The 20329-nt window shown below is 48.1% G+C and overlaps 1 protein-coding gene across 1 annotated transcript in view; it reads left to right on the top strand.

Annotated features, from left to right (window-relative positions):
• LOC119952394 (melatonin receptor type 1B-like) overlaps positions 1 to 16871 on the top strand; it is a 191240-nt gene extending 174369 nt beyond the window's left edge. The window contains exon 2 of the mRNA XM_038776115.1: positions 15664 to 16871. Coding sequence (XP_038632043.1) covers positions 15664 to 16526 — 863 coding nt within the window. The 3' untranslated portion in view covers positions 16527 to 16871. The remainder of the gene's footprint in view (positions 1 to 15663) is intronic.
• The last annotated feature ends 3458 nt before the right edge of the window (positions 16872 to 20329 follow it).

Here is a 20329-nt window from a genome sequence, read left to right as displayed (position 1 = left end):
TAAGCAGCCAACTGGGACTTTACCTACACTCCCTCTTGCTGTACTTTGGTGTGCCCATCTGTTATTGTGCCAAAATCATTGGAGTGGGACTTAAAGTCACAATCTTCTGACTCAGTGGTCAGACTAATCTCAACTGAGCCACAACGGACATCTCTAACCTTGGGGGAATTAATTTAACTTACCATTAACACTAATCATATCTGCGTGCTTTCCACAAATGTTCTAAATGGTCACTCAGATTCAGAAATAATGTCGCAATACTAGTTGGCAAATAAAATAAATTGCAAATTGTTGTGCTCAGCTATCCTTGTGCGACTTTGTCATGGCAACAGAAACACATTTGATGTCTGTGTTCTGTGCCAGCCTTTCTACATCACCAGAGATTGAAGAAAAGCAGGGGGTGTGGACGGGGAAAGGCACTCTGAATGGATTAAAATTGCTCTCTGTGTTCATTGGGACAGCATAGGGGGCCATTCAGCCCATCCTGTATCTGAGAAAGTATCTGAGTACTGCCACACCCCTGCCCTGAAAATTTCCTCCTTCAAATGTTCTGTCCGATAAAGCTCTTGTGAAGCATCTTGGGATGTTTTAATGCCTTAAAGGTGCTATATAAATACAAGTTGTTGTTACATGTGTTGATTGGCTGAGACAGGAGGCGGGAGTCTTTGTTCCATCAGCTGTGTGTTACCTGGTGGTGGGATTCTATCTTCCCATCGATTGTCAATGTGATGTCCCATTGCAGACATCCCAGGCCCCCAGCAAACCCGCTGGCGGGGTTGCGCTGCCGGAGAGAAAATTGAACCGCAACGATGGGAGAATTCCAACCAGGGTTATGAGCCAGCAGCAGCAGCTGCAGAAAAAAGCGCTTGCAATCATTGGCAGACATTTAGTCGAACACGTAAATGCTTGATTCGATCCATTTTTAATTACGACTGCAACTTAGCTTGGGGTACGGTTTACCTGCATTTAATCACACCAAGCTAATTTTTAATTCGGTCAGTGACAATTACTTTACAATCGCCAAAACACTTCAAATTTTGCCCATGAGGTCTGTGTATTGCAATTGTAATGCTGTGCTCATGACATGTAGGGTTTTGGCGGCACAGAGCTAAGTGTCCCATTGATGACAAGTGCTTGCACACTTTTGGCGTGATTGTCTTTTGCAGGCGTTTGCTTGCTTCCCGTAAAGTTGCGAGTATTGAGTTTGGGTGTTCGAGTAAGTTTTTGGAACACACAGCCAGACGACACTGACGATAACATTTAAAACACGCCACGTCCTTCACCTCATTGTGTTGTGAAGCAACGGACGCTGGACGCAGATAAAGACTAAATCACAGGCTCTCTCTTCCTGCTCTCAAAATGATTACTGGATATGACTCGCCTCCGAAAGGACGCAATCAAAGAAAATGCTTTAAGGCAGCAAAGTACATGAGTGCAGCTGGTAAGCTAACTGTTGGTTTTATGATTGCCCCATCAAAGATTTGATGGATGACCTGTTAAACCTTTCACTTGTAAACTTCATGGAACATAAACAACTACCAAACATTTTTTGAAGGAATGTTTTCTTCCTTTTCATTGCACACTCACTTTGAACGTTCAACTCTGTGATGTGCGAGCAATAACTACTGAACCGAGGATGTAGTCCGAATTGAAGGCTTTAATCAACAAGATGTTTCCCCAGCAGCTCGAGTACAGAAAGAGGCCGGCTGCTGGGAAACACGGGTTCTTATACCCCGCCTCACTGGGCGGAGCTACCTTACGTTCCGACCAATGAAATGCAAACACTTGGGCCAATGAGCAGCGAGCCTTCTCCACCAATGGTAGCTCACACTCCCAGGTACCGTAGTACCTCTAGTCATACTACCACACTCTGTCAACAGCACTACACACATGGAGATTTTTGTTATCATTGAGGTTGCCAGTTCTTTTTTCTTTGGTGACCCACTTCCGATTTGACTCTTTAAAGAGTAATAACATTCCAAACGCCTGGAAATACTGATACACTACAGCCCCCATCCCCCCACCAGCTCATGCTGTTCAAAACTCCTCAAAGACGGTGCTGAAAATATTGTTAGGACGTCGGGTGAATTTTGCATGCAGTGTAGAATTCGGGGACGAGCTTGCCTGTGCATGCGCCACTGGCAGCAGTGGCCGTTTCTGGGACTACAGCGAGTATCCTGGTGAAGAAGAGTCAGGAGCCAAGAACAAGTTAATTCTGGGGCCTTGCTGGGGCCAGGCTGACATGTCTCAGCAATGGGGGAAGGATGGGGGTGGGAGAGGGGAGGAGCAGGTGGGGAGGTTATGAGTGAATAGGGTAATGAGCAGGGGAAGCACTGGGAAGGGCATTTCAGAGGGAAATTTCCTTTGTGCACAATGTGCCCAATCAGGAGGTGACCCCTGTACACTAATGGCTTAATAAGTATATTAATAAGAGCATGATGATATTAGCGGCATAACTGTGACCTCAGTAGTTAGATGACCAGGAGGCTCCAAGAGAGTTTGGAGCAAGCAGGGAATGGCATGGTGGTAATGCCAATGGGTTAGTAATAGAGATCTCCAGGCCAAACGCTGTGGACGTGGGTTCAAATACCAGCAGGGCAGATGGTGGAATTTAAATTCAATTAATGAATCTGGAATCTAAAGATGATCTCAGTTATGGTAACTGTGAAGCTTGTTGTAAAACTGCATCTGGTTCACTAATGCCCTTTCGGGAAGGAAATCTGCCGTCCTTACCCGGTCTGGCCTACATGTGACTCCAGACCCACAGCAATGTGGTTGACTCTTAACTGTTCTCCGAAATGGCCTGGCAAGCCATTCAGTTCGAGGGCAATTAAGCATGGGCAACAAATGCTGGCCCAGCCAGCCTCACCTGCACTCCATGAAAGGATAGAAAAGAAAAGTCTGTGTCCTACATACCATGTGATTACCCTGGGATCTTTGTTATTCGTAAAAGGTTTGAAGGTGAATCTCACTGACAATCTCAAGTCTGTCCAAGGGAAGCAAAGCCTCATCAGGTTTCAGCGCGACCAGAAAGCATGGTATTAGTGAAATCTCACAACAATATCGAAAAGATATTGAAGCCCCCCCCTCCCCCCCATCCCCACCCTCCCATCCCCACCCTCCCATCCTGGCCGGGCCAACAGCTTTTACTGGTTAACCTGGACATTTGGCGTGTGTCTCCTCCAGCGCAGGAAAAGTCCCACTGGCAGTGGGAGGAGGAGACCTTTAAGTGTGTATTAATTGGTAAGTGGAGGGCGAACAGGCTGCCTGATGCCTCCCCCATCACAGATTAAAATAGCCACAGCGGTGGGTAGGTGAAGGCAGGGTGCTGCTGCCGTGACATCCAGTGTAATGCGAGTCTTGTCGGTCACCCTGTCCCGAGGAGGCCCATAAAATTGAGCTGAGAGTATTGTAAATATATGGTTCTAAAATATCAACTTTTCCTTTTGAGAGTTAAAGTATTAACTATAAAAAACTGGAGGCTCTTTGCAGGATTTTGAATCCATAGACTGATACAGGAATGCAGGGATACCCTGCTAAGATTTAAGCTAACAAGGTTTCCCAGTGAAGACTACTGTACTTAGCAAGAAGCAGAAAGATGTTGCCAATTTGCCGAATGTTGCACGATCAATAACTCTCGAAGCAAGATGGGACGACAATTGAAGGCTTTATTGGACTAGATGTTTCCCCCAGCAGCGCAGGTACAGAATGCAGCAGCTAGGGAGACACAGGGCCCGATTCTCCGCCCCCCACGGTGGGTCGGAGAATAGCGGGAGGGCCTTCCCGACATTTTTCCCGCCCTCCCGCTATTCTCCCCCCCCCCCCGCCCAACTCCCGACACGAATCGCTGCCGCCGTTTTTTTACGGCTGGCAGCGATTCACAGCTGTTCGATGGGCCGAAGTCCCAGCCCTTTACGCTGTTTTTACGAACGGCAAACACACCTGGTCTGGCCGTTCGTAAAAACGGCGGGAACAACTCGCTTTTTATAACCATGGCACCGATTGGCACGGCAGTACCACGGCCGTGCCAAGGGTGCCATGGGCCCGCGATCGGTGGGCACCGATCGCGGGCAGCGGGCCCGATGCCCGCGCACTATTTGTCCTTCTGCCGCCCCGCAGTATCCATTTGCGGGGCGGCTGAGGGGCATCCCGGCCCGCGCATGCGCGGGTTTCGCGCAAATACGCGATGACGTCATCCGCGCATGCGCGGGTTGGAGTCTTCCAATCCGCGCATGCGCGGCTGACGTCATATGACGCGTCAGCCGGCGCTAACTCCGGCAAGCGGGCTTAAGGAAATTCGTTAAGCCCGTGATGCCGGAGCTTGCGGCGTCGGGCTGCTAGCCCCGACCGGGGACCAGAATCGGTTCCCGATCGGGAAGGGGCGCGCTGGCGTCAAACCCGCCTGGGTTTGACGCCAGCCTTACGATTTCTCCCGTTTTGGGAGAATCGCGCCCACAGACTCTTATACTCCGCCTTACTGGGCGGAACCAGCAGGCAGACTTCACCAATGATATTGCTGTCTCAGGTACCTCCCACACCAATGGTCTTACAGCCTCAACCTGGGTACCATAATACCCCTAATACCAACTACCACACCAAGATATTGATTGATCCCTGAGTGATTCTGAACAGTTAACCAAGGTTCTGTTAATAGGACCAGCAGGAAAGTTGAAGCAAAGAGACAAAAGCAGGGTTTAAAAAAGTAGATATTTTAGGCAATTGTACAGAATTTATAATTGGAACAAGAAAAGACTGACCCGTGCTCAACACAATCTGAGTAGCCTCGGATTACGTTGCAGATCAAGCAGCTTGAAATGGTGGCATGGTAGCACAGTGGTTAGCACTGTATATTCACAGCGCCAGGGTCCCAGGTTCAATTCCCAGCTTGGGTCACTGACTGTGCGGAGTCTGCACGTTCTCCCAGTGTCTGTGTGGGTTTTCTCCGGGTGCTCCAGTTTCCTCCCACAAGCCCCGAAAGACGTGCTGTTAGATGATTTGAACAATCTGGATTCTACCTCCATGTACCTGAACAGGCGACTGAATGTGGCGACTAGGGGGTTTTCACTGTAACTTCATTGCAGTGTGAATGTAAGCCTATTTGCGACAATAAAGATTCTTAATTATAATTCTAAAATAGAGAAAGAAGGAGAACTGATCAAGTGCAAAGTAGAAAGTAAAGAAAAAGGAACAGACATTTAAAAATTTGTACTTGAAAGAGATGGAGAATAAAATTGAATTTGAGAACAGACACAGGCAATTTAATTTGGTTTTGAGAGCAAAAAGCAGTCAGAAGGCTTGTTTGAGTCTACAACAAGTGGAGGAAATCGAGAGTGCTCCTCAAAGAGTCTTTATGGCAAAAAGCATTCAGGTTGAATAGTTAGCTTAGAAACAACGTTTCAGAAGCTTTGGGATCAGGGGTTACGGAAAGAAGGCAGGGGAATGGGGATGAGAAACATGTCAGCCATGATCGAATGACGGAGCAGGCTTGATGGGCTAAATGGCCTAATTCTCCTTCTATAGCTAATGGTCTTATGATATAACAAACCCAGGGGTGGGGGGAAGTAATCTATGTGTGTCAAATCCAGGAAAAGGAGCTGAAGAACCCACAGACGTGAAGTCTTTGAAGATAATTTGGGGAATTATTCAGAAGAAAGCTAATGGAACGAGGCCCAGGCAATTTTCACCTCTAGGAATAACTGAAATGCTAAAGATAATTAAAGTAAATTCCAGAGGGCTGTGGCATACCTTTGGATTTGGTTCCATGAAAAGGTAATAAACATTCAAGATTTTGTAAGATATAGAAACTCTTGGGGAGTTAAGAGTTAAGGTAGCAGAGTGGTTAGCATTGTTGCTTCACAGTGCTAGGGTCCAGGTTCGATCCCTGTTGGGTCACCGTCTGTGCGGAGAATGCGCGTTTTCCCCATGTCTGCGTGAGTTTCCTCCCACAAGTCCCGAAAGACGTGCTTCTTAGGTGAATTGTACATTCTGAATTCTCCCTCTGTGTACCGAGTGTGACGACTAGGGGCTTTTCACAGTAACTTCATTGCAGTGTTAATGTAAGCATACTTGTTACAATAATAAAGATTATTATGACAATACAGTAGTCCCCCGTTATACCGCGTTCCGCAATACCGCGGTTCGCGATATACCGCGGGGGGGCTTATGGACCCCAACTGTCAGTTGTGTCAATTTCAGCGGCCGGCTCACTTTGATCCGGAGAGGGAAGCTGCTCTCACTGAAACAATCAGCTGGCCGCTGAAATTGACACTGCCCACTGCTCTCTCCCTCCAATCCAACTTTTAAGTTTTAATGTTTCTGATTGGAGGGAGAGAGCAGCGGGCAGTGTCAATTTCAGCGGCCGGCTCACTTTGATCCGGAGAGGGAAGCTGCTCTCACTGAAGCAATCAGCCGGCCGCTGAAATTGACACTGCCCGCTGCTCTCTCCCTCCAATCAGAAACATTAAAACTTAAAAGTTGGATTGGAGGGAGAGAGCAGCGGGCAGTGTCAATTTCAGCGGCCGGCTGATTGTTTCAGTGAGAGCAGCTTCCCTCTCCGGATCAAAGTGAGCCGGCCGCTGAAATTGACACTGTTTTAATTGGATCCACAATGGGGGTTTTAAATTTATTTAAAAATCTATTCTAGCGCTTCCCATTGTGAGTCTACGGGGGTCTGACCTCTCTCCCCGCCCCCCGTAGACTCACAAGGGGAAGCGCTAGCATAGATTTTTAAATAAATTTAAAACCCCCATCCTGGATATCCGTGGCTCGGATACAACGCGGGTGGCTGTCTTGGACCCCATCACCCGCGTTATAAAGGGGGACTACTGTAATAAAGATTATTATTAAAAAGTAGAACTGAGTTTATAACAAAAGCTATATAAACTATAGCATTAAGTTAATTGTGCTTGCTTTGTGTAATTTCTTTTTATATATGCAATAAAGTTTGCTCTTATTAAAAAATTTGAAATCTTGCAGTGTAGTTGCATCAGTTTATTGCTAGGTGTTTGATTTCTTCCTTAAACATTAACATGCTCATCCCAATAGCATATGGATGGCAACAATAACAATCAGAATAACAATCGCTTCAGAACAACGCAGCCTGCTTGATTGGCACCCTATTCACCACCTTCAATTATCACACAGTACACTCTGCAAGAGGCATGATGGGAACTCATCAAGGCATCTTCGATGGCACCTTCCAAACCCATGAATATTATCGTCTAGAAGGACAAGAGCAGCAGAAACATGGGATCGCCACCACCTGGAAGTCCCACTCCAAGCCACTCACCATCCTGACTTGGAAATATATTGCTGTACCTTTGCTGTCGCTGGATCAAAATCCTGGAAACTTATTCCCAAAGCAAGAAGGCAGTTCACCAACACCTTCTCGAGGGGAATTAATGATGGGTGATCAACGCTGACCTAGTCAGCGATGGCCACATCCCATGAACGATTAAATTAAAAATAGGCAGCACTTTCAAAGATGTTGGGTTGGTTGCTCTTGGCCACTATGCCTGAAGTACTTTCTAAATATATAACTTGTGTAAAGTAAAACATTGTCATTCTAATGTCTCTGCCCTGAAGTTGAACCATCTGTCCAATATACCAACGACCAAAAAATACAAGGGAACGCAGAGGTATGGTGACAGAAAGATACAAATGCAATGGACCCACCCTAACCTTGCTTTAACATTTCTGCACTGTAATTTTACTCTCAGCGAGGGAAATAAGTTAGAAAACCTATAATTATACTGCATCATTCTCATGTCCCAAAGCACTTTACAACCAATGAAGTACTTTCAGACGAGGAGTTCCAGAGTGACTAAATGCATTTTAAAATCTGCATGCCATGGTATTGTTTTTTTTTCTCAATTGTATTTTTATTAAACTTTTCAAGTTTTTTTTACAATTCTCACAGGCAACAAGGCAAAAGAAAAACCCCCCAAAAAGCCAGAGGTACCAAAGCAAAACAGGTGCAATGCATAGCAGGAGTCGCCAGCTGCCGCTGACCTTTGAACCTGAAGGATGTGGGTTCAACTCTCAGCCCGGTGACTTGAGCATAGAATCAAAGTTGATGCTCCAATGCAGTACTGAGGGAATGCTGCGCTGTCAGAGGTGTGCGTTGTTTTGAGTGAAGCATTAAACCGAGTGACAGGCTATGTCTGTTCTCTCAGGTGGATGTAAGTGGTCCCCTGACACTATTGGAATGACAGTGGGGGAGTTCTCCCCCTGGGTCCTGTTTCTCTAAAACAGTTAACACATAGATGATCTGGTCATTATTGTATTGTTGTTTGTAGAACTGCATCCCCCACCCCGCCCCCGCCAACCGCTCCACCCCAAGAATGTGTCTCACTCACTGTCCTTGTCTGGAACTGCCCATAAATCGGCTGCATTAATTTCCACAGTACATTCGTGACAACTTTCTAAACTGTTTTGTTGGATTCAATGTGCTGTGTGGTTTCCTGACATGACACAAGGCATTGCATAAATACAAATCTCCCTTTCTCTACAGCCGTTCTGTTGTGATACATTCCTAAATCAGAGCATTGATTGTGGAAATGGCAGGGAAGTGATAATGTCAAAGCTTGTGTACCGACTGAACTACACTTAAAAGCAATTCATTGTGTGAAGAAATTTGGGGCATTTCCGAGCGTTCTAAGAACTAGTTACTTCAACACAGCTTCTTTCTTTTATAACTGCAGGTTTTATCTGCTTGATTATCGATTGCTGTCGGCGGCAAGACTCTTACACAACCAAAAATGGGTTATAAAGCAGATCTGTGGTTGAGTACCACAGTGTTAAAGGCTTTAAGAACAACTGCCCTTAGAAATGTCTGGTGACAGAATGTGACCCTTAGCTACAACATCATTCTTTTTGATTTATTATTTATTCAGCGAGCTGTGGACAACTAAAAAAGTAATATGGGGGAGAAGATGAAATATGAGTGTGAGCTAGCTGGTAATATCAAAGAAGATAGGAGAGTTTTTTCAATATAAAAAAGGTAAGAGAGAGGCAGGAATAGGCATTGGACCACTGGAAAATGAGGCTGGAGAAGTAGTAATAGGTAACAAAGAAATGGCAGAGGGACTGAATTCTTACTTTTCATCAGTCTTCACGGTGGAAGACACCGATGGGATACGTGAACTCCAGGAAGATAAAGGAGCAAACGTGAGAGCATGTGCCATCACTAAGGAGAAGGTTTTGGAAAACTGAAAGGTCTGAAGGTGGATAAATCACTTGGTCTGGATGGACTACACCCCCAGGTTCTAAAGGAGATAGCTGAGGAGATTGTGGAGGCATTGGTGGTGATCTTTCAGCAATCACTGGAGGCAGAGAGGATATCAGAGGACTGGAAAATGGCAAATGTAGCAGTCCTGTTTAAGAAGGGAGCAAGGCTGATCATGGAAGATGGTTAGCCTGACTTTGGCCAATGGTAAGATTTTAGAGTCCATTGTTAAAGATGTGATTGCAGACTACTTAGAAGTGCATGATAAAATAGGACTGAGTCAGCACGGCTTTATTAAGGGAAGGTCATGTCTGACAAATCTGTTAGAATTCTTTGAGGAGATAACATGGAATTTGGACAAAGGAGAACCAGTAGACGTGAACTATTTAGATTTCCAGAAGGCCTTTGGCAAGGTGCCGCATAGGAGGCTGTGAAATAAGTTAAGAGCCCATGGTGTTCAGGGTAAGATCCTAGCCTGGATAGAGGATTGGCTGTCTGGCAGAAGGCAGAGGGTGGGGATAAAGGGGTCTTTTTCAGGATTGCAGCCAGTGACTAGTGATAGGCCTCAGGGGTCGATGTTGGGACCACAACAATATACATTAACAATCTGGAAGAAAAAACTGAGGGCACTGTTCCTACGTTTGCAGATCATACAGATGCAGGGGAGTGAGAGGAAGAGATTGACCCTCTGGTGAATGGAGCTGAGTGCCGGAACCGGTCGAAAAAGAGGGAATCAATTGGTTGGAGCTGGTGCGGAGCCTGCGATGCACGGGGAGATGGCGGTGGGCAGGGAGCGACCCTGCCAGCTCAGTTGTCTATGGACCACCTGGTGAGCTTCTCCAATGAGAAGTTCACCCAGCAATGGAAGGAGAGTCTGGAGGACTAGGCCCGGGCGGTGGATTCGATCAGGGCAGTGGTCGACTGCGTGGAAACAAAGCTGGCGGCCCAGGGTCAGGCGATCCAGGAGATGGAGGAGGTGGCGGGGGAACACGAGAAGTGGTCGGCTGCAGCTAAGGAGCGTCGGGGGTTCATGGCACACATGGGTAGATCCATAGAGATTTGGGAGGCCGAGGGCGAAATAATTTTCTTTTTACTCCCATGTTCGCAAGGTGTACTCCGGATTAGATTTCTTCGTGGTGGACGAGACGGTGTTGGCAGAGGTGGTGGATGCCAAGTATTCGGCAATAGTGGTGTCGGACCATGACCCGTACTGGGTGGATTTACGAGTGAACAAAGAGGGGGGGGGGGGGCAGCACCCCCAATGGAGACTGGATGTGGGGCTGTTAGCGGAGGAGCAGGTGTGTGGGCGGGTGAGGAAGGCCATCCGAGGGTATGTTGAGATTAATAACACAGGGGAGGTTTTGGCAGGTACGGTTTGGGAGGCATTGGAAGCAATGGTCAGGGGGGAGTTTACTTTGATTTGGGCACACAAGGAGAAGGTGGAGTGGGTGGAGATAGAAAGGCCAGTGGAGGAAATCCTGCAGATGGACAGGGGCTATGCAGAGGCCCGGGAGGAAGGGCTGTTAAATGAGCGCCAGACGCTGCAAATGGAATTTGGGTTGTTATCCATGAGTAAGGCGGTAGGGCAGCTGCGAAGGGTGAGAGGGGAGGTATACGAGTATGGGGAGAAAGTGAGCAGGATATTAGTTGAGGAAGCAGGAGGCAGCGAGAGAGTTTGGAAAAGGGAAGGACACAGGTTGGAATATGATCTGGGACCCGTCTGGGGTGAATGGGGTGTTTCGGGAGTTTTATAGAAAATTGTATAAGTCGGAACCCCCAGCCGAGGAAGAGGGGATGAGGAGGTTTCTGGGAGGGTTGGAGTTCCCTAAGGTTTATGAGGAGGTGGTGGAGGACCTGGGGGCCCTATTGAGCTTGTAGATGTAGTAGAGGGTTTGGAGACGATGCCATCGGGTAAGACCCCGGGACTGGAAGGGTACTCGGCGGAATTTTATAAGACGTTCCCAGGGGGCGTTGGGACCGCTGTTCAATGAAGCAAAGGTGTTGGGATTGCCCCCCCTGCTCCCTGTCGACATTGTCACACGTGTCGATCTCCCTCATTTTAAAATGGGATAAGGATCCGAAAAACTGTGGGTCATGCAGGCCAATCTCCCTGTTAAATGTGGATGCCAAACTATTGACGAAGATCCTGGCCACAAGGATCGGAGACTGCATCCCAGTGGTAATAGGGGAGAACCAGACGGGGTTTGTTAAGAGACGGCACTTGGCGACCAACATTAGGGGGTTGCCTCCACAGGGGTGCGAGGTTGAGGTGGTGATGGCCATGGACACAGAGAAGGCCTTTGATTGGGTGGAGTGGGAATGCCTATGGGAGGTCCTGGGGCTTACTGGGTTTGGGCAGCGATTTGTGGGCTGGATCCAGTTGCGAGACTAGGCACCGGTGGCATGTATGCGGACAGATCGGGTGAGATCAGATTATTTCAGGTTGTACTGGGGGACGAGGCAGGGATGTCCACTTTCCCCACTATTATTTGCCTTGGCTATAGAGCCGTTGGCATTGAGAACGTTGAGGGTCTGGCAGGGGATAATTCGGGGTGGAGTGGTGGGCGTGGAACACAGGGTCTCGCTCTCGGCGGACGTGAACGATTTGTTTCTGTACATATCGGACCCGCGGGGGTGAATTGGAGGGATTATGGGGATATCAGAGGAATTTGGACGGTTTTCGAGAAACAAATTGAATATGAGTAAGAATGAGGTCTTTGCGATCCAGGCGAGGGGGCAGGAGAGATTGGGTGAGATGCCGTTCAAGGTGGTGGGAGGGAGCTTTCGATATCTGGGTAACCAGGCGCGGGAGTGGGAGCAGCTGCATAAATTGAATGTGGGTCGGTTGGTAGGACACGTGAGGGGGAACGTTCGGGGGTGGAATGTCATTGGTGGGGCGGGCACAAAACAGTGAAGATAACGGTCCTCGCGAGGTTCTTGTTTGTTTTCCAGAGTCTCCCAATTTTTATTTCCAAAGTGTTCTTCAAATGCAGAGATCTTGGGATTAGTTTGGGTGGGTAAAATCCCGAGGATGAAAATGGTGCGGCTGGAGCGGGGGCGTGGGGGGGCAGGGGGGAGGGGGGGGGGCAGGGGCCGGGGGGGGGGGGGGGGGTGGCTGGCCCTCCTGAATTTCATTAACCACTACTGGGCAGCGAATATTGCGATGGTCAGGAAGTGGGTCGTGAGGAAGCAGGTGGAGGTGTCATCATGTAAGGACATGGGTTTGGGGGAACTGTTAACGGAACCTCTGCCGTTCTCGCCGGCTCGGTACTCCATACGTCTGGTAGTAGTAGCTGCCCTGAGGGTGTGGGGACAGTGGAGATACGACCTGAGACTGGAGGGGGCATCAGTGTGGGCAACCACCGGTTCGCTACGTGGGGGCTGGACAGGGGGTTTCGGAGGTGGCAGCGGGCGGGGATTGAGAGATTTGCGGATCTCTTTATTGATCAGGGTTTCCCGAGCTTGCAGGAGCTGGAGGAGGAGTTTGAGTTGCCGGGGGGAATGGGTTCCGGTATCTGCAGGTGAGGGATTTTGTGCGGAGGTAGGTTTCGATCTTCCTGCCCCTGTCGTGCAGGATAAGGTGGTGTCGAGAACAGGAGTAGGAGAGGGCAAGGCTTCAGAGATCTACAGGAAACTGATGGGAGTGGGAGGGAGCCCCGATAGGGGAGGTGAAAGTGGGAAGAAGAGCTGGGTGGGGAGTTGGAGGCTGGGTTATGGGAGGCGGCCCTGAGGAGAGTTAATGCATCCTCGTCGTGTGTCAGGCTCAGCCTGATACAATATGAGGTGGTCCACAGGGTGCACATGACTGTGGCCCGGATGAGCAGGTTCCTCCAGGGGGTAGAGGATAAGTGCAGGCGAGGGGGGGGGGGGGGGGGGGGTTGTCCTGCGAACCATGTCCATATGTTTTGTCATAATATACACCCATGCATATAATGGAGTGCAGACAGGCAGTGATTGACACACAGGGTGACCAATAAGCACAAAGAACAGAGCAGCCAATCACCAGACAGGACACGACCACTATAAAGCCAGAGGGCACCAGTTTTCCCGCTCTCTCGGGATCCAGCCTCTGAGACAGTCAGAGCCCGTGAGCAGCAACTAGAACAAACACCATGTGGAAGTCAGAAAGTCTGTTCAGGCTAGTACATAGGTCTCCAGTCAAGTCAGCATAGTGTCAACCCACAGTTAAGCATGTAATATAGTTAGATGAGAAATAAAATCGAGTTTCATCTCATCAAGTGTTGGAAGCCTGTCTCTCTCTACACTGCGTCAAACGCAGTCCACATAGACCCAGCTTACCCAACACATCATGTTGTTGGCATGTTCGAGTCTGAGGGGTTTCTGGAAGGGATTTGCTGACGTCATGTCAGAAGTTTTAAAGGTGAGGGTGGTACCGATCCCAGAGGTGGCGATCTTTAGTGTGTCGAAAGACCCGGGAGCCCAGGCGGTGAGAGAGGCTGACGTCCTGGCCTTTGCCTCCCTGGTGGCCCAGAGATGAATCTTACTAAGGTGGGGGACTCGGCGCCCCCAGAAGTGAGGGTTAGTGACATGGCGGGGTTTCTCAGACTTGAGAAAATTAAATTCACCTTGAGGGGTTCATTGCAGGGCTTTGCTCGGAGGTGGCAGCCGTTCATTCTTTGAGAAGAATTAAGCTGTCACCGGGAGGGGGGGGGGGGGGGAAGGGGGAAGGGGAGGCATGGGACAGGATAGGAGAAGGTGGTTGGGGAAGGTGGCATTGTTTGTTATATTTTGGTTATATTGTGTTTTTGTTTTTGTTGAAATTTGATGTGTAAAATTGTTAAAATTATAAATGCCTCAATAAAATATTTTCAAAAAAAAAGGTTAACGTGCAGGTTCAGTCAGCAGATAGGAAGGGAAATGCAATGTCAATATTCATGTCAAGAGGGCTAGAATACAAGAGCAAGGATGTATTTCTGAGGCTGTATAAGGCTCTGGTCAGACTTCAATTGGAGTATTGTGAGCAGTTTTGGGCCCCGTATCTAAGGAAGGATGTGCTGGCCTTGGAAAGGGTCCAGACGAGGTTCACAAGAATGATCCCTGGAATGAAGAGCTTGCCATATGTGGAGCGGTTGAGAACCCTGGGTCTGTACTCGTTGAAGTTTAGAAGTCTTAATTAAAAAGGGGATCAGGGTTATGGGAAGAAGGCAGGAGAAAGGGAATGAGAAACATATCGGTCATGATTGAATGGTGGAGCAGACTCGATGGGAGGAATGGCCTAATTCTGTTTCTGTGTCTTATGGTCTTATTTACTCTTAATCAAGTGAGGGTGTTTTAGCCTTAAGTGTCTCAGTTAGGTACAGAGTGAATTGCTCTTCTCTGCCTAATAGTCCCCACCCTTTTATGCATTGGTGTAAATATTGTAGTTTATTTCACAGTAAAAATACAGTCCATAGTCCCAGATGACCATAGGCTGCTTTCCCCTTTGAGGGGGAAAGCTGCCTGGTGGTGATTGAACCTGAGGGTCACCACATCTCAGGGGAGGGACGAGGCGAGAAAGCGGAGCCTTCATGAATAACCTCAGCCGGTACGGGGATTGAACCGGCGCTGTTGGCATTGCTCTGCATCACGGACCAGCTGTCCAACCAACTCAACTAAATCGCAATGGCAGCCGAGGTGGAACAATTGACTTCTGACAAATGGCCATTTATTTATCATTCATTCTTGATATATGGGTGTCATTAATAACGTCAGTATTCATTGCTCGTCCCTTGTTGCCCTTGATAAGGTGGTGACGAGCCGCCATTTTGACCTGCAGTCCGTGTTTGTGCTCAGTTTGAACCTATTCAAACCCGCTTAACCTGGGGCGCTGAGAGTCAGGAGCACTGCAGGTGTAAGGGTTAAAATTATTGTTCTGTTGGTGTTGGAAATGTTGCTTAAGTTGTGTGAGTGGAAAGATCCCAATTAGATTCACATTCTTGTATCTGTGTCACCTTCACTCTTTAGATATCAGCCAAGTTGGTATGAAGTAGCAATCATTATTTTCTGACTTTTGCAGGGTGGTCAACACCATCCATTTAAACTCATGACTTAATTCAATGGGGCGGCACGGTAGCACAGTGGGTAGCACTGTCGCTTCACAGCTCCAGGGTTCCAGGTTCGTTTCCCGGCTTGGGTCACTGTCTGTGTGGAGTCTGCACATTTTCCCCGTGTCTGTGTGGGTTTCCTCCGTGTGCTCCAGTTTCCTCCCACAGTCCAAAGATGTGGAGGTTGGTTGGATTGGCCGTGCTAAATTGCCCTTAGCGTCCAAAAAGGTTAGGTTGGGTTATGGGGATAGGGTTGAGGTGTGGGCTTAGGTAGGGTGCTCTTTCCAAGGGCTGGTGCAGACCCGATGGACCGAATGGCCTCCTTCTGCACTGTAAATTCTATGATTCCAATGATTGAAATGGCTTCTACATATTGTCCATTTTTCTTTTCAGGTAACATCTTTGTCGTCAGCCTTTCTGTAGCTGACCTGGTTGTGGCAGTGTACCCTTACCCAGTGATCTTGTTTGCCATTTTCCAACATGGATGGAAGCTGGGTGATACCCACTGCCAGGTTAGTGGATTTCTGATGGGCTTGAGTGTCATCGGGTCGGTTTTCAACATCACAGCGATCGCAATCAACAGATACTGTTACATCTGCCACAGTTTCAAGTACGACAAGTTCTACAGCTACAGAAACACGATCTGCTACCTGTGCCTGACCTGGGTCTTAACAGTGATCGCAATCATCCCAAATTTCTTTGTGGGCTCTCTGCAGTATGACCCTCGCGTATATTCCTGCACGTTTGCCCAAACAGTAAGCTCGTATTATACGATCGCCGTAGTGGTTGTCCACTTCCTGATCCCCATTGGCGTGGTGACCTACTGCTACCTGAGAATCTGGATCTTGGTCATCCAGGTAAAGCGACGCGTGAAGCCCGACGAGCAAAAGTTAAAACCCAGCGACTTCAGAAATTTCCTCACCATGTTTGTGGTCTTTGTGCTTTTTGCAGTTTGCTGGGGGCCACTGAATTTTATTGGCTTGGCCGTGGCCATAAATCCTCTAGCGGTGGCACCTCAAATCCCGGAATGGCTTTTTGTCATGAGCTACTTCATGGCTTACTTCAACAGCTGCCTTAATGCAGTCATCTATGGACTTCTCAATCAGAACTTCCGAAATGAATACAAGCGAATACTCACTTCATTGTGGTCTCCAAGACTCCTCTTTGCTGATCTGTCAAAATTTGGAACAGAGGCGATGAAGAGCAAGCCTTCTCCAGCTCAGACCAATAACAACATGGCAGAAGTGAATGTGTGAGACAGCATCTGATTGTAGTCCTCTTATTTTGATCTGTACCATCAATGATATCAAGAGATTACCAATACATGTTTTGTTCTACTTAAACCATTCACTTTTGTTACGATGTCCCTAAAGTCTCCAGATGTTTATTGTATATCAAAAATAACTGTGGAGATGTTCAGCTTGATGATGTATGATATTCTTAAACATAAATCTGTGCGTGAGGTTTTTTTAAAAAATTCATTCAGGGAATGTGGCTGGGCCACCATTTCTTGCTCACCCCCCAGATTCCCTTGAACTGACTGCTGGGCCATTTCAAAGGGCCACAAACGCATTGCTGTGGGTCTGGAGTCACGTGTGGGCCAGGTCAGGCAAGGGTGGCAGATTTCCTTCTCCAAAGGACATTAGTAAACCAGATGGGCTTTTTTAAATGACAATCGATAATGGTTTCGCAATCATTTTAATTCCAGTTTCCAGCCCCACCTCCCCCATCCCCACCCCCAGTGCTTTTTTCACAAATGCAAAGCTTTACTCTTCCTTAGCCACTCATAGCAAACCTTGTGAGAAAGAAACAACTTCATGGCAAATCGGTCTTTTCTTTTTTTTAATGCAAACTGAGAAAAATGACCCACCCGGAATGAACCATTCCTTTACAATTCTATTGCAGTATGTACAGACAGAACTAAGATGATTACCTCTTGCCAAAGGAGTTCAAGCTATTTTCGCCCAATTCTAACTTTGTGTCAGGTCTTGTGTGAGATACAAATCAACCCAATTGGACACATTTTTAATGAATAATTCACTGGTAGCCATTTTAAAAAAATGCCAAATTGGAGGATCGTTGTAACGAGTAAGTGAACTGAGTAGATTTTTAAGGAGTCAGAATTCCTTTCTTATTTAAGTTGATGATACGGCCATCATTCACACAAGACGGAGAGTTGAAGTGAACAGTGGTTTTAATCAGCTCGAACTGTGCCTGCCTGCGACTGCTCGGCACTGAGAGCCGCCTGCAGGCAGCAGATTTATATACCTCCCCCGAGGAGGCGGAGCCCACAAGGGCACCAACACCGTACAATGTAATGTAATACAGTGGTGAATGGTTGCCGTAATACATTCACCACGGTTGATGAGTCAAAAGTTTTACCTTGCTGACCCCTGATTTCCCATCACACTTCCTGTGAGAGTCGTCACTCTTTGAGAGAGCCTTGGTGGGGAATCAACCCTTCCTTCTCTCACAGCTGTTGTTCCCACCTTTCATGGATAGCCACCGAGCGTGTGGCTCCCAGGGTTCAATTCTTGATTCACTGGTCAAATGACATGATATCATCATGATATCCAACATCATTGGAAACGAGGGTTTAGCTCAAATGCACCGGCAACATCCAGTTTCCGTTTATCCTTTCTGCCATTGAACACAGAGCTGTTCTCTGACTGCCTATCTAAACCTAAGACCTCAATGGATAAGAATGTTCTCTGGCCCACTGCTAATAAAACCAAAGACAATGCATGCCCTTGTCTGTTACCAACTCTCTGGCTTTCACCTCAAGCTAGGTCCGAAAGCTGCCAAGTTTAGGTATACTCATGGATATCTAGGTGAGTTTCCTACTTGACTCCTTACCCCACATTTCTGACCACACATCTCCTGCTAAACTCTAAACCAACATGTAACCATCAAAGCTGCAGTTTTTTCAATGCTCCTGCCAAATTGGGAAGGCGATGGTGTAGTGGTATTGTCACTGGACTAGTAATCTGGAGACCCAGGGTAATGCTTAGGGGACCCAGGTTCAGATCCCACCATGGTAGATGTCGATTCAATAGAAATCTGGAATTAAAAGTGTAATGATGACCAGGAAACCAATGCCGATTGTCGGAAAAACCATCTTGTTCACTAATGCCCTCTAGGGGGCGGAAAACTACATATGACTCCAGATCCAAAGCAATGTGGTTGACTTTTAACTGCCCGAAATGACCCAGCAAACCATTCAGTTCAGGCAATGAGCGCTGGCCCAGCCAGCGATGCTCACATCCCATGAACGAATAAAAAAATAACTTGCCCATCTCCATTCTCCAGATTCCATGAGTCACCTGGCATGTTGGCACTCTGTATCCTCAACCATCGTGATGCTCTCATTGCCTCTGCCCTGTGACCCAGCGAGCACCTTCATGCATTCTCCTTTCCAGCTCCTTCCAAGACGACTCCGACAGGAAGCTTGCTGGCAGAATCGACAGCCGGAAAAGTCCAAATTTTGATTCGTCAATTTAAATGACGAAATAAATTCTACTTCCGTAGAAATCAACTCAATTTGCTTCCAGTTCACAATAGCTCGCCTTGTTTACGGCTTCCTGCAAGATCGCTCCCCATGCTGCCACCTCTGTGAGGGGCCTCACGGTAGCATGGTGGTTAGCATCAATGCTTCACAGCTCCAGGGTCCCAGGTTCGATTCCCGGCTGGGTCACTGTCTGTGTGGAGTCTGCACGTCCTCCCCGCGTGTGCGTGGGTTTCCTCCGGGTGCTCCGGTTTCCTCCCACAGTCCAAAGATGTGCGGGTTAGGTGGATTGGCCATGCTAAATTGCCCGTAGTGTAAGGTTAATGGGGGGATTGTTGGGTTATGGGTATACGGGTTACGTGGGTTTAAGTGGGGTGATCATTGTTCGGCACAACATCGAGGGCCGAAGGGCCTGTTCTGTGCTGTACTGTTCTATGTTCTATGTTCTATCCTCCATCTGTGTGCAATTCTCTTCCCAGCTCCGGTTCGTTCTACCGTCCACCAAAATCGGTTTGTACGGCTCCACCACCGGTGGCTGCCCCTTCGCTCACTGTCCTTCCAATCCCATGCCTTGTCACCAACCTTCCGTGCTGAGATCTTTGCCTCTCCAGGCTGCTTGCCCCACCTTGGACCAAACGTATTCTGTTTTCCCTTTTTTGCTTGATGCTCGCTGGCGTCTGCTGCCCTGTAAACTGCTTTGCTATGTGTTTCTGTATGTGAAAATTATTATAGAAATGCGAGTGAGCATTGTTATTTAGCACTGAAAGACACATTTGCCATTCATCAATGACAGTATACAAACTTTTTACCGCAGTCTATTATCAAGGGGATTAATTGTAACCATTTCGCTGTGCGTGCTCTTTTTATTTTATGGTGTTGTCCGAATAAACAAAAGCAATGGACTATTCTTGTTTCATTTCATTATTGGCCCACAAAACCCGCTACAGTCCATGCATTTGGTTAAAGTTCTCCAATGGTGAAGTTGCGGGAAAAAATACTCTTCCAAAACAAATCTAATGAACATTGTGCAATAAGATATTTTGGCTTTGAGGGAGGGAAGGGTTAGACAGGTTGGACAGGGAGCGCGCAGCGTCTTACCGTGGGAGGGCGAACGAAGCTTTCTGTGCTCCCGGAGTCCAGCAGGCAGCCTGTCTCGTGCCCGTTGAGGTATATCAGCGTTGTCGTTTTGGCGAGCGTGCGTGGACGTGACTGGTTGAGCTGAATGGCCGCAAGCCGTGGAGAAAATCCATACTCGTCGTCGTCATCCGAGTAGATGCTGGAAGAACCTTGCGTGCCAGTCCCGGAAGGTGGTGCCCAGGATCCGCACGTGGAGTCGGGAGCCCAAGGTGGCGGCGCCCAGGACCCGCACGTGGAGTCGCGGCCCCATGATGGCGGCGCCCAGGATCCGCACGTGGGGTTGGTGCCCCAAGATGGCGGCACCCAGGACCCGCACGTGGAGTCGGCGCCCCAAGGTGGTGGCGCCCGTGGGGCCCTCGTGGTTGAGGGGGGCAGAGTTAGCGGTGCCGGTGAGCCGACCGGAGCGGCTGGGAGTGG

Source organism: Scyliorhinus canicula, chromosome 17 (assembly GCF_902713615.1).
Source record: "Scyliorhinus canicula chromosome 17, sScyCan1.1, whole genome shotgun sequence".
NCBI lineage: Eukaryota > Metazoa > Chordata > Chondrichthyes > Carcharhiniformes > Scyliorhinidae > Scyliorhinus > Scyliorhinus canicula.
Note: the sequence above shows the minus strand (reverse complement) of the source record. Positions and strands in the feature narration are given on the sequence as shown.